General features: G+C 41.9%; 1 protein-coding gene across 1 annotated transcript in view; it reads right to left on the bottom strand.

Moving 5' to 3' along the window:
• Positions 1-11,582: 11,582 nt before the first annotated feature.
• The window catches only part of LOC143280320 (uncharacterized), a 135,364-nt gene continuing 133,057 nt past the window's right edge, over positions 11,583-13,889 (bottom strand). The window contains exon 3 of the mRNA XM_076584953.1: positions 11,583-13,163. Within this exon, the coding sequence (XP_076441068.1) occupies positions 11,583-13,163 (1,581 nt within the window). The remainder of the gene's footprint in view (positions 13,164-13,889) is intronic.

The raw sequence follows: 13,889 nt of genomic DNA, 5'->3' as shown, positions 1-13,889 counted from the left end.
GACATATAGAAAGAACGTGTTACCCACGCTCTCTCGCTCTCGTTTTTCTCTAATATTGGGGAATATTTCTCTCATATTTGGGGAAAATACAAGAAACCAACCCCAATGACAAAGAAAATATAATAATAAAAAAAAGAGTGACTTCCCATGCTTTCTCACACATTGCCAGAAAGCGTGGTAGGGAAACGACCACTCTTTCTCGCGATCCCACGCTTTCTCTCAAAGTGAGAGGAAATGTGTGATTGTAAAGAAAACGTGGGCTAACAGGGATGCTAACTAGTTGCAAATGCATCAAGACAGCTGTACAAACAGAATGACAGTTTCAAAGAACTATTCCAGAAACCATCCTCAACAGGAACCTTTAACATCTAAACCGCAAGAACAGTCATGCGATTGAGAAAACACACAAACACTCACAGGCATACGTATGCACAGAGAGGCTGTGTAAAGCACAGATACCCGTTTTACAGTGTAAAAGGACTTGGTGGTGTACAGTCTCCCCCGACAACAATGCCAACACCCCTAAAATAAGGGTTCTCAGCAACAGTTTCCTTTTCATCGTACACGCCCACAAGAGTGTATATCAAGAGATTTCAAGATCCCTGCTTGAAAAATATACGTATATAACGAATATGCAGACCTCAAAAGCCCAGCGAAACCCGTACAGATGGTCTTATTTTCTTCTCATGTATGACTCAGGAGCAAGGTATTGTTAAAAAATAAATCATTCATTCACACAGAGGGTTTGTACACATATCTCCTAATTGTACATTTTGAAAAACCAAACAAAACAGTGTGAACTCCCAGAGAAAAAAGACGCAAGCGTAGTGGGAATCCATCAAATGACTCATGGGATATCACCAACGCAAGCCACAAGATGTCTCAGAAAACACTGTTACCCGATTTTCTAGCTCAGTCACAACAATGTGCAGTCGGAGTACCACGTGGCTTTCACACAGATGAATGAAAGATACTAAATCAAAAATATTAGTCTTCAAAGTGATACTGTTTTCTCGCCTCAGTGTCAAAAATGCAAAAGCACCCGAGCAATTCAGTAAACTATCAAATTAACTTAAACATAAAATTGTTTATTAATTTGTCTATTTATTTATCTATCTATCTATTCATTTATTTTTCATTTCTTGAGGAAGGTAGAGGAAACAGAAAATCCTAACCTACAATATGTGCTTGGATTTTGCTTATTTCGTAAGAAAACGGCTCACGTAACCAAATGGAAACGATTCGAATTTTTCAACATACATCAATGCAAAATACTGGAATGCAATCAATATTTTTGGGCAACACCATACAACAAAATCGAAAATGTCCTTTTTCTTCTTCTTGATTTTCAATATTGTGGACATGAACACACACACACACACACACATTTTCATATATATGGTAGTCCGTCGGGAGCCGATGATGTGACAAGGACTGTGAACTCAGTGATGACAGCGCATGTGACTCTGCAGCCCAATGCTGGAAGCACACGGTCGCCCACAGATGTCGCAGCGATGGTCTGATTTTGGAATGAGAATGACGAGGCCCTATGTCGCCTGTCCCTCGCAGCGGCGAGACGCAGTCGTCTGTCCTCTTCAAAGGCAGCTGTTGCTTTAGAGGCGAGAGACCTCCAGTATGATCTGTCTGCAGCAGCTTTGCGTGGCTGGGTATCGCACCATCTGAGGTTGCTCTTCAGGTTGTCTTATATTTATTTGTTAATTTATTTATCTATCTACTATTCATTTACTTTATTTTTCATTTCTTGGGGCAGGTAGAGGAATCAGAAAATCCTAACCGACAGTCTGTGGCAAAACAGAACACACACACACACAACACACACACACACAGGGACACATATATCTACTACCTACCTACCCTCTGTCTCTCTCTCTCCATATATATATATATATATATATATATATATATATATATAGAGAGAGAGAGAGAGAGAGAGAGAGAGAGAGAGAGAGAGCCTGATAGATTACTTTTTTTTTTCCAATGGTGGAAGATTTATAAGCTGATGACAAGCAGCAAGCCGCACAAACAACTGAAAAATAATATCGTGAAGAGTGTATACTTGGAAGAAGAGTGGGGGGGATGACATAATATAGTATTTATGCCAATAACAGATCCTGGGCAGGGACTGTCCATTCCTATCAAACATTTCCTCTCATTTCTTGTAACCGTTACTTTCATTGCGATATTTTCTTCTTAATCAAAATATTTTTAATAAGTGTGCTCCTCCCCCCCCCCCAAAAAAAAAAAAAAAAAAATCAAATCACAAAACGTACATACTGTGATAACTGGATAACTGGATAAGAACTCCTGTTTTCACACATAAAAACAATGAATTCAAGGCTTAATATACGACCAATCTTTGTTCCTTGTCATACACATATGTAGGTTAAACCGAAATATCATTAACAATCATCACAACTTAGTTCAGCTTGTTCATTTTCATACTTTTTACTTTTATGAAAAGAGGGGTGCAAATATTAAGATGGGGGAGAAGGGGCTGGGGCAGATACTGGGAAGACGGGTGGAAGAAAAATGACAGTGCCAAAACTATGTAAGTCAACCGATCTTTCCCAGATTTTAAACAAATCCAAACAAACAAGCCTAAACAGGACTGGAAAGAGAGATCATCCGTCGCCTAAAACAGAAGCAGATTGCATGAAGAGAAACAAAGAATGAAAGACAACGAGGACATCAATATCTGCAGGGTAGGTTCTCCCCCAGCAAGTCATCCACTTTCACTTTAAGCGGACAAAAAATGGCGGGTGTCTCGAAAATCAAAAGAAGATGAGATTCAGACTTCGGCATATGGCACATGCACATTATATTCTTGAGGGTCAGTTATTAATCTCAATTCTAAAATGCCTGACTTCAGACTCCGATGTTGACTGAGAAATAACTGTTCGTTCAGTGTGGCTTTTACATTCCGTCTGTCTTTTTTCTAGCTGAAACATCAAACGTTTACAAAACTACAAAATAATTTCATGACACTGTTATAGTATTGGGATTGAGTGGAGACATTCTCCTCCGTATCTATAGACTGTTAATACGATCTACTCTTTGTATGGCAATCCGTTGAAAAACAAGTAACAAAAAAAGCAAACAGCACCCACACCCACACACAAATAAACACACACACGCACACATAAACATGGCACAAATCAGCTGTTCTGCGTAGCATAAAATCACGGCCCTATGCAGTAAAAACTTCCCCCGGCCCCCTTCCATTTCATCCTGGCAAGAAAATTCATATCATGGCAAGGAAATTCAGATAAACCGTTCCCAGTAAGGCAAAACGCCCCAGAAAGTAGTCACCACCTAAGCCATGGCAACATTTACATCATTCATGGCTATACTTGTCTTTTACAACAGGACAGCTAGAACGGAACAAGAAGAGTCGAGGTGCAGATCACGTTACAGGCTGCTACAGGGTTGGGTTCCGTTCCCAGATTTGAACCAGTAAGGGATGGGATTTTTTTCTCACATTCCTCCACTAAACCCTGAGCATTATTCTGGCTGGTTCCGCGGCATCAAACATGTGGTCCTCAATCAATTTAAAACATGGCTCTACATGATGGTGGAACACCCTTCAATGGGAAAGCATTAATTTTTGTAATTGACCCATTGATTCTAATTTCACACAGAGAAATACAATCCAGTATATTAAAATATGACACGATGCACTGCAGAAAAATACAATGGTCTGTTGTTCTCTGAAGCACATGGCATACCAGGTCTCAAGGTTGACGAATGCTCAAGAACCAGACTCGTGATTTGTCTCTTCCAGGCATATACCAAGCATCTGGCATGAGAAATGTCAGGAGGATCATAACATTTTCAAACTGCTCACTTCCTTCTCGCCAGCAGTCGCTGGCAGGAAAAACGACATCCATCACAAAAATATATATAAGTTAACATCTAATTAGTATACCCGGACATTAAGGCAAAGTGCTAAAGTTCACAATGTGATTCGTTACTTATCAATGGACAAACAAATAAGTAAATTTAAGCAAGGATGGGAGGTGTAAGGGTTTAGAAAGAAGGATACTACACGTCGCTTTTTTGCCATAGCATTTGCTGCTGAACGCTAAACCACCGAACGCAAAATCCGTATCAGAACCATCAACACAAAACGAAAACAGCATAACATCCACAACGCTACCATCAGCAAGAATGAGCCATCTCCTAATCACCCATCTCCCTGTCATATATCAGAAATGTTACATACAACGTTTGACCAGTGAGACATTTCGATGCACCACTAAAATATCTTCAGGAAAAAAAAAGGCAATGCGGGAGGCGCAGACCATTTCAATTATATGATCGCATTCAGGTTTTACGAAGGTAGGAAAGAAACCAAACAGCTGTAGTTGTCCACACATACAATCAGAGCGTATATCAGTTTGCCTTTAGTCAAGACCTGGTAACACTTAGGTTTGGACTAAAAAGAACAATAAAAATTGGTTTGTGAAATGCGCTCATGAGCGGAAAAAACTCTGAAATCCACGATTTAAATTATCTAATAAGTCAACATAACCGAAAAAGAAGTTACAGACTTTTTTGAGACAATTTCCTTTCTATTTTTCATCCAAAACGTTGTTTTGAAAGAAAGGGAAGAGGTGGGAAGGATGAGAACTAGAAAGGAAGGGATGGAGGGGGAGGCATTTGAATATTTAAATACATCACAAAGACAATCCCATTAGCATTCATCTACAGCTCAACAACATTCCATATCCGCAATGAAACATTATTTTTTGTACTCCGAACACAAACCATATTCAGGGCAGAGAATACAAACCTACAAAAATAATGATTTCCTGAACGATCCCAAGTCCGAGAGTCACAAATAATTCATTTTTTGCACATAAACACTTCCCATACCATTACATACACAACGACATTTAGTAATTTTTGCCCCACACGAAATCAACTTTCAATCTGCCCACCCTCTTATTCCAGCCCCCATGCGCATTTCGTACAAGAAAAAATGATGATCAAACGAAATCATATAATCGGGGCAGAAAAGCACTTGCTTGCAAAGAGGTAGCCATGTTAAAAAAAAAGGGAGGGGGGAGATTTCTTTTCTCAAGTTATGAAAAAGGAAGAAGAAAAAAAAAAGAAGAAGAAACAAGCGCGTTCATATGCAGGCAATCTGGTTTAGAATTTGAAAACCCACAAAAAGTACAGATGTCACCCGTCATCCATTTGCAAGCTGAAAACACAACAAAGAACGACTTTTCTTTTTTTTTTTCTGAGGTAGCCACGATTGTTAGATTTTAGCAAATGTTAAAAGTACCAAAAATGCTTCGTTTTAAGGCTTTGAAGGCATAGCCAATACCCATTAACTGCAAGCACCATGAACTCCCTCCCCACCCCCTTTCATTGGTGTTTATTTGTAACACATTTTGTTAATCTGAATCAGCACCGCAATTTTCAGACTGAACAAAGCAGTCTTTTTGATCACATTATTTTAGATTCTCGAATAATCACTTGACCTCGTATTTATTTAGACTCAACCTGTCCCGTCATATTAAGTTAGCCCCTAAGGTAAAGTGGACCAAAGTGCACACAATAAGGATATGAGCCGGAATAAACCTGGAGAAATCATTTGAACCAGGTTGAAAGATTCCAGTTGTTTCCAACGGAGTGAAAGCATCTCCAAAAGGCTTCAGATATGCACAGGGTTTTGCTGTTAGAAAGTTAACAACAACAACATCAATGATACTACTACTGCAACTACTACTAATAATTAATATTATTACAAGTAGTAGTAGAAGCAGTAGCAATAGTAGTAGTAGTGTATAATTTACAAAATCAGTGGGTACTATTTAAAAAAAAAACAAAAAAAAAAAAAGCAGAATCTCCTTGAGCACTGGGACTGCTGTCTAGGCATCCCGTTGACAATTATAGATATGGTCAGTTCGTTGATTTTTATTTTACAAATCATATTTGTAATTTGAAAGTCCACTCGAACCTTTCCAGTCGACGGAATAAAAAAAAAATCTTTTTTAATCTCTGCAGGCACAGTGTTTCACATTACTAAAACCCAAACATAATTCAATGTACTTTTTGCCGGAAAAAAGTACGTGGTCATCGCTTTACGATCAGCAGTTACTAATTCACGTGGCAGTTATCAGATAATGGTTCGTTAGTGTACAGGTCAAATTTAAGTTGGCAAATGGCACATCCAGTCATATTTCGTTTCAAAGGAGCAGGCATTCATTTCGGAAACTGAAATGAAATTGCTAATCCTGAGCTGCAAAATTTGAGTGCTGCTGGTATTGTGACATATTTTGAAACAGATGATCTATCTAACAAAAGTATAAAAAAACAACAACAACAAAAAACAAAAACATTTTCACATCCACATTTTCAAAACCACATGATAATTATCATAAGGAGGTAAATGATACATCTGGCACATCAATGTTCATATGATTAAAAAAAAACACAACACATGAGAGAGAGAGAGAGAGAGAGAGAGAGAGAGAGAGAGAGAGAGAGAGAGAGCATTTTCTACAGAGAAATAATATGTATTTTCATATATATTCATTTCTCGAAGTTAACAGCAAATCAGTCACTCCCAAAGTGAAGTGATTACACAACAGCCAAACAACTGACAGTATGACTGAATAAATAATGTTAAAGCAGGTGTCCGTGAAAAGCTAGTACTGCGAAACACATGAAGGACTGGGTTCATTATGATTTTCTTTTTATTGAAAGGCTTATGATCTGCCCGATTGTACAAAAGTCAGAGAAATATTTTGAGATATCTAAAACTTTTCACACAAAAAAAGAAGAAAAAAAGCGCTAGCAAACATAGCCTGCAGTTATTTCAACGAGATCATGAAGAAAACTGCCTAAGCTTCTTCATAGTTTCTTTATGTTTAGGACAATATGATCAAAACAGACAACGGATGAGAACACACACACACACGCGCGCGCACGCACGCGCGCGCGCACCCACCCACCCACACACAGATTAAAACGTCCCACTCCATCATTCATATACATGCTATGTATAAACGATGTTGTGGTCAAGTTAAAACAGTCCATATGGAGCGCCAGTTGACTATCAGCACTGTGTCAAAAAATGCCTTTTTCCTGAGGAAACCCATTAGCTGGGGCGAAATACAGAAAGACTCACAAAATGATTACCAGATGTTACCTTTTTACACATACAGGAGCCACAGAAAAACTATAAAACAAGAGGTAAAGCCTTCAAGACTCACTTGTGCATCGCGCTTTATCCAGTAAAGGAATCTTGAGGAGAAAAAAAAAAGATTTAAAAAATCGTTGAAAAGTGCTCTGTATTAAATATGATAAAAAAAAATAATAAAAAAGCCATGCGAGCGGTTCAGTTCTGATGCCAGCAGACTAATCCCCAAGGCTGCGGTAAATCTGACGTCAAATGACTAAATTTAAAACTTAAGCAATGTTGACGTTTTCTTCGTCGTATGACAAATAGATGTGATTGTAGTGGACGTAATAACGCTGTTTAAATCATGTTTTTTGTGTGTTTTTTTTTTATCATATCTCGATTATTCTATCATTTCGGCGGTAAAGGAGACGTTTCCATCTCCTTCAAGCACATCGCAACACATAGTAGAACGCTAATCTGCACAAAGGGCTGAAAGAAACGATGAATTGAATTTTTCTTTTGTGCTCATTCCAGTTAATTCAGTGTCCACTTTAGAATATATGCAGTAAACACGTCGATGGTGTAGTTAGTATCACTGTAAGTGTTCTGCCCAGCGGTTTTTAGAATTTTCGGAACACATCTCAACGAAATAAACCGTCAATGATTCGGAACTACGGCTTAATTCGGGAGACTTACAACCTGTTATTGGTATGACTGTGAAGATTTTTTTCATACTATGTTTAAGCCAATTTTGGTATTGGCATACAAAGTATTTCCAGAGAAAATAGCAATGTTGAAGTTTACCATGGACACACAGACAACCGAACACCGGATAAAAATATACTCACTTTGTTTGCACAAGTGAGTCAGTATTAGTCTAAAGGAGCAGATTACGATTAAGGATGCGTATATTCGAAAATATAAAACTTCTGAGAGAGACACAGAGAGAGAGAGACAGACAGGTCATGATGGGGAAAGGGGAATTGTCGCTGATGTTAAATGGAAGGGGAAAAATCAGAAAAAAAGAGGACAACGGACTCAGAAGAAAAGAGACCCGCTGCCTCGGCCATATACAACACATTTACACACCACCACTATTTCTCTTCTTCCATTACAAGAGAAACTACCTTAGTTGTTTATTCCTGACAGGTATAATACGGACCACAGTGGGAACCGTTACGAGCTAACAGCCAACCCTGAATGGTCAAAGAATCAAGAAATGTATAATTTTTGACCACTGTCAGGGTAACACCATTAGTTATTCGGATGAGACAATAAACCGAGGTCCCGTGAGCAGCATGCACTTTGCGCACGTAAAAGAACCCATGGCAACAAAAGGGCTGTCCCTGGCAAAATTCTGTTGAAAAATCCACTTCGATAGGAAAACAAATAAATTTGCTGGCAGGAAAAAAAAAAAAAAAAAAAAAAAAAAAAAAAAAAAAATTAGAGGCGCTCTCAGTGTAGCGATGCGCTCTCCCTGGGAAGAGCAGTCCCAATTTCACACAAAGCAATCTGTTGTAACAAAAAAGAGTAATACAATACAACAGTTTAAAATAGCTAACAGCAAATCAAACGATATGAAACTGGTGACAAAAACAAGATAAACATATACAATAGTATACTGTAACCTTTCCCATTTAAACAATAAATATTATTTTTCCAAACTCACTTCAAACTCATTCCTCGCCCTGCTTTGACCAAATTGAAAAAAAAACCCACCAACAACAAAAAACCCAAAAAAAGCCCAAACAACAAAACAAAACAAAAAAACCCAAAAAAGCTAAAAAACTGATTCACACTGATATATTTCTTTGGAATGAGCATCTTTTGAAGCACTATACATATAGGACATAAGACTTGTCTCCAATCACACTCATATAGCAGTTATAACAAATACCCAAATAATTCATGTGGAAGTGGAATATTATGACATCTGCCAGTTTCAGATGGTAATTTGTGAATGCTACACTTAAACTGAAACAAAAATAAGAAGAAACTCGCAGGCAGATTAACACACTTTTCGCTTCAAAAATTAGTTTTAAAGTTTCTATAAAAAGATATATTTATTACTGTTTTCCAAAATGCTATGCCACACCCGAATATATTCATATGTAATTCCTGTCTGACCTTTTTTTCTTGTTCGAAAACCACACACATTTGAAACATAGTAATAATAATAATAATAATATATCGCAGAAGGCTGCCAGACTACAGACTTTTCGAACAATACATATACCATGGGCTTAGCCAAAATCCAGCCTCACAGACCCACCTGTCACCCCCCCACCCCCGACAAAAAAAGGAAACAATAACAATCCACTATAATTATCACATTATACAGAGCATACAGTTATGACAACAATACCGATAATGTCACGTTCTCAGAAAAAAAAATCTGCCTTCAGTGTAAAATATCCTGACCGATACGTGGTATTCGACTGAAAAAGACTGTAAAATGCACAAGGAAAAACGTGTCTGAACAATGTTCTTCAATTTGGAAGTAAAAAACCGTAACAATATAAACCAAAACGTATTTGGGAAATCGACGTGATGTCAATATACAGTCAAAGCCAATGGTATTCCTTCAGCCTTTCCGAGTTCAACCAAATCCTACGTATATAGCAGGAAGAAAAATGACCACCAGAAAGAACACAACAATATCAGTGTCCCGATTCCAGAACGTCTCTGGAGAACCTCATGATTTGGTGGTCATGAGTTAATGGCAGCGCGGCAACTAAAAGCCTGATGGTATGGGTCATTGTCCGAGTTGTGACTAAAAAGAACAAAAGAGATATCAATGTTTTATCATTGAAGTGTCATCAGGAATCAGTTATGGGGGTGGCGATATGGTTAAAGCTCCAGACCTGCGAGGTAGTCCGCTGGATGTTCGGTTTTGTTGATGTGGTTCAATGTCTGGTCCTTCAGCGCTGTGATAAATGCAGTGAGGCGTTTGACACGATGAGCACAGTAGCAACCTTCCAGATGCCTTTGCCTTGGCTGTATCGATGATTAAGGTAACTGGCTGTCGAGGTCCCACACATTCCGAGCGTGTTAGCGAAGTACTGCCAGGCCGCTTTATTCTTTTTCCCTCTACCATCTGCCCCTGGGCACTCTTTGCTGAGTGCCACAGCTTGAAACTCTTTCTCGTGAAATTATGTTCTTTTCTTCCGGTCTGGTTCGTTTGTTTTCAATCCAGTTTATGTTGCCAATGCCCAACCAGCTAAAACGACCATATATTTCACGGCAGTGCAACAAACATAAGTTTCAAGCACACCAACGATGAGATAATGGTCTTTGTTTGGGTTTGCCTTAACACACACGCACACACACACGCACATACACACACACACACGCGCGCGCACACACACACACACACACACACACTTCATTCACAGTAGTTCTTCCCCATGGTAAATAGTTAACTGCTTCGATCGTTTTGAGAAGCCAATCAAAATCATGTTGATGACTGCATTCTCGAAACACAAAAACAAAATGTCATCACTTATAATTAACATCCACAAAGAAAACATCAAAGCAACATCAATATTTAAAATTGTTTAAAGACTCACACAAACGAACAATCAAAAGCCACATGAGATTATGAGATAATAATAAGCAGTGCTTCTCACAACCGAACCAAATGTTTTCTGGCAATGAAAAGCGTCTTTAAACATGAATGTTCCACGCTTCGAAATGAATGTTAAGCTGAACTGTGATGAAGGAATCACATCAGAAGAATATTGAGAAAATATATCAACGGTGTCTAAAAGCCCAGTCATCGAGGCAATTAAGTATAAACATCAACATCCTGAGCAACAACAAAGGGTCTGGATTTGAAACGTCACTTCGATCCATTATTAGCGGATTGGAGCAAAACGGAATTTGCTTCACCCGGTGACCTGACCGTGCGTGCGCGCGCGCGCGCGCGTGTGTGTGTGTCCGTGCGTTTTCGATATACTTTCTTCATAACCGAGTGAGCTAAACGCTTTTGAATGAAACCGCCTTGTTGAGCAGGAGTGTTTTGGAGAGATCTTCGAAGCGGCAACAAGATCATTCAAATGTTCTGAAAAAAAGAAAAAAGAAAAGAAAACAGCCAGTCTCCTGAATCACGTGTTTACATCTTTCACACACAAACACTGCATGCAAGCAAAGTCCAGCTCTCTGTCACACGCCTCACGTCTCTGGAATCTTTATCTGAGTTTCCTACCGGAGCACAGAAAAGATTTCTTGTCTTCAATACGCTTTTTTTCTTTTTCTTTTTTTACCTTCCTGGGGAAGCAATTTACGGAAATGTGTCAACATTCGTGTTGCATTTTCCCCACTTGGTATTTTTCCTTTTCACGAATCTTTCTCAATCTTCAACTGACACTGTCCAGCAGCGGGACACTTCCCACCCCCCACCCCCACACAAAAACAAGCCAGGAGCTCAGTCCAAGTCTTTGTGATGATCGTCCAGATCCCCGTAGTCGTTGTTGAGCATGTCGTTCTGGTGCTGCTCGCGCTTCTTCTCCAGCCGCTGCTGCTCTTGCTCTAGGAGCCGGTGCTCCTGTTCCAGCTGCTCCAGGCGTTTCATCTGCTCCTCGGAGAAGGCCGTCTGCTGCTGGAGGGCCTCCTGGCTCAGTCCCTGCTCCAGCCGCTTCTTGTCCAGCAGTTCACGCAGCTGCTTCATCTCCTCCTGCAGCGACTCCAGCTCAACGCGCAGCTTGTTGTTCTCACTCTCCAGGTACTCTGACTTGGCCTCTCGCAGGCGCGTCAGGTTCTTGCGGTTCTCTCGGCACTTGCGGGCGGCTTCGTTGTTGCGGCGCCGGCGCTCAACGTACTTGGGGTCCAGGTGTCTGGGGTCCGAAGGAGGGTTCCTACCGGCTGATCCCCGCACCGCCGCAGTCCCGCTGCTGTCCTTCTTGACAAGCGAGAGCGGCGAGGCCTGGGCCAAGGCGATCTCTGACAGCTGGGTCAGCCCCACGAAAGGCGTTCCCGTCATGCCCAGCGGGCCCCCGGGGTAGCCTGGGTGGTGGGGCGGCGACAGCTCTGAGGGCATCTTGTGCCGGAGCTTGAGCGGCATGGAGGTCTGAGGCGGGCTGCCGGCCCCATTGCTATGGCGGCTGCTGCTGTTTGAGTCGCCCCCTAGACCGCCCATCCCTCCCTCTCTTCCCGAGTCGATGTCGTCGCGGGAGTCGTCTTCGCTGGAGCGTTTGTTGACTGTCAGCTGCAGGGGCTCGTCCGACGCGTCGTCGCTGCTGTGGCTGCTGATGGGGGAACGTTGCCAGGAGCGGGGCGGGTAGTGGTCATAGTGGTTGGGTCTGGAAGAAAAGTCTCTTCCCCCACTCGCGGCGGCAAACTGAGCAGCAGCGGCGGCAGCGGTGGCGGAGGCGGACAGACCTCCCATTGCGGAGGGTGAGGGGCAGGGACCTGGGCCATAGTTCGGGTACAGGCCGTCTCTGGTTCCTTCCTCCCCGTAGCCGCAGTCCTGGGACTGTGCGGCTATCACTAGTTCTCTTTCCTCCTCCGTCTCGTGCTTGACGATCAGGTTGCTGTGCGCGTGCAACAGGGGTGGGGCTTGGCTGTCCGGCTTGGCGCGAGGCACATGCAGGTCATTGGGGTTGCCCCCGGACAAAAAATAGGCCATGGGCGCCGCCTGAGGCGGGAACACCGCCGGCAGAGTGGCCTGCTGCAGCGTGACGGGCAATGAATTGGGGGTCACCGCCAGCAACGGAGGAGGCTCGCTGAATGGAGCGAGACCCGCGGCGTTCATACCCCCACCTCCGTTACTCCCCTTCATGGACCCCCCAGAGGTCGAAGGAGGGGGGACTGGAGGGGGAGAGGGAGAGGCTCTCAGGCTGTCGGGCCGGTCCTGCTCCATAAAGGGACGGTCAAGAGGCAGACCGAAGTGCTTCTTCAGGCAGCTAAGCTCGCTGCGCAGACGCATGTTGTCTTGCTCCAGGGAGACGATCCGGTTCTCCAGCACCATGTCGTGCAGCCGCCGCTTCTCCCTGGACCTCCGTGCAGCCTGCACACCACAGGGAATGGTTGGTTAGTGACTAGTTTGTCACCTTGGTCTTCTTCTACTTATCTAGCTAGTTTAATTACAGACACACACACACACACACACACACACACACACACAAACACACACACTCTCACACACACATATATAATTGTTTGTTTGTTTGTTTTTGTTTTGGCTGTCCCACCATCTGCACAGTTTCAGTGGCATTACGCTAACGCCACTCATTCCGAGTCCTCCAAACACGGTTACTCCCGGGTTCGTCTGCCGCAGTCTCCGCGCCGTCAGTTCACAAGGTGCTATCAATGTTAGGTAGCCAGGAGGCCCCACTCCATAGGAGATAAAGCACTGCTGCTAAGTCACTTCCGTAGTGTACAGTTTAAGTACCTGTCCTGATTCAAAATACGCAGGAAACCACGTACTAAAAAAAACAACTAAAAAAAAACAACTACTGAAGACACTAATCGATTAGTCGCAGAGAAATGGTGGGTGAACTTCCATTGATCGGTCTATTTATTAGTTGATAATCTTATCTGAGAAGTAACAACATATACTTAACGCCAGAACAGGTTAATGGAAAGCACTGATGACAGGTGGAGAGTGAAAAAAAAATCATAAATCACAAGAAGGCACACGGTAGTCACCCAAAGGTACGAGAAAAGAAACATCAGGTACAACTCTGAAATACACTGAGGAAGGAAGAGCATTCACTGAATTAGTTATTTTTAC

The sequence above is a fragment of the Babylonia areolata genome, chromosome 3 (genome assembly GCF_041734735.1).
Source record: "Babylonia areolata isolate BAREFJ2019XMU chromosome 3, ASM4173473v1, whole genome shotgun sequence".
Classification (NCBI taxonomy): domain Eukaryota; kingdom Metazoa; phylum Mollusca; class Gastropoda; order Neogastropoda; family Buccinidae; genus Babylonia; species Babylonia areolata.
The sequence above is the reverse complement of the archived record's forward strand: the minus strand, read 5'-3'. Positions and strand labels throughout refer to the sequence as shown.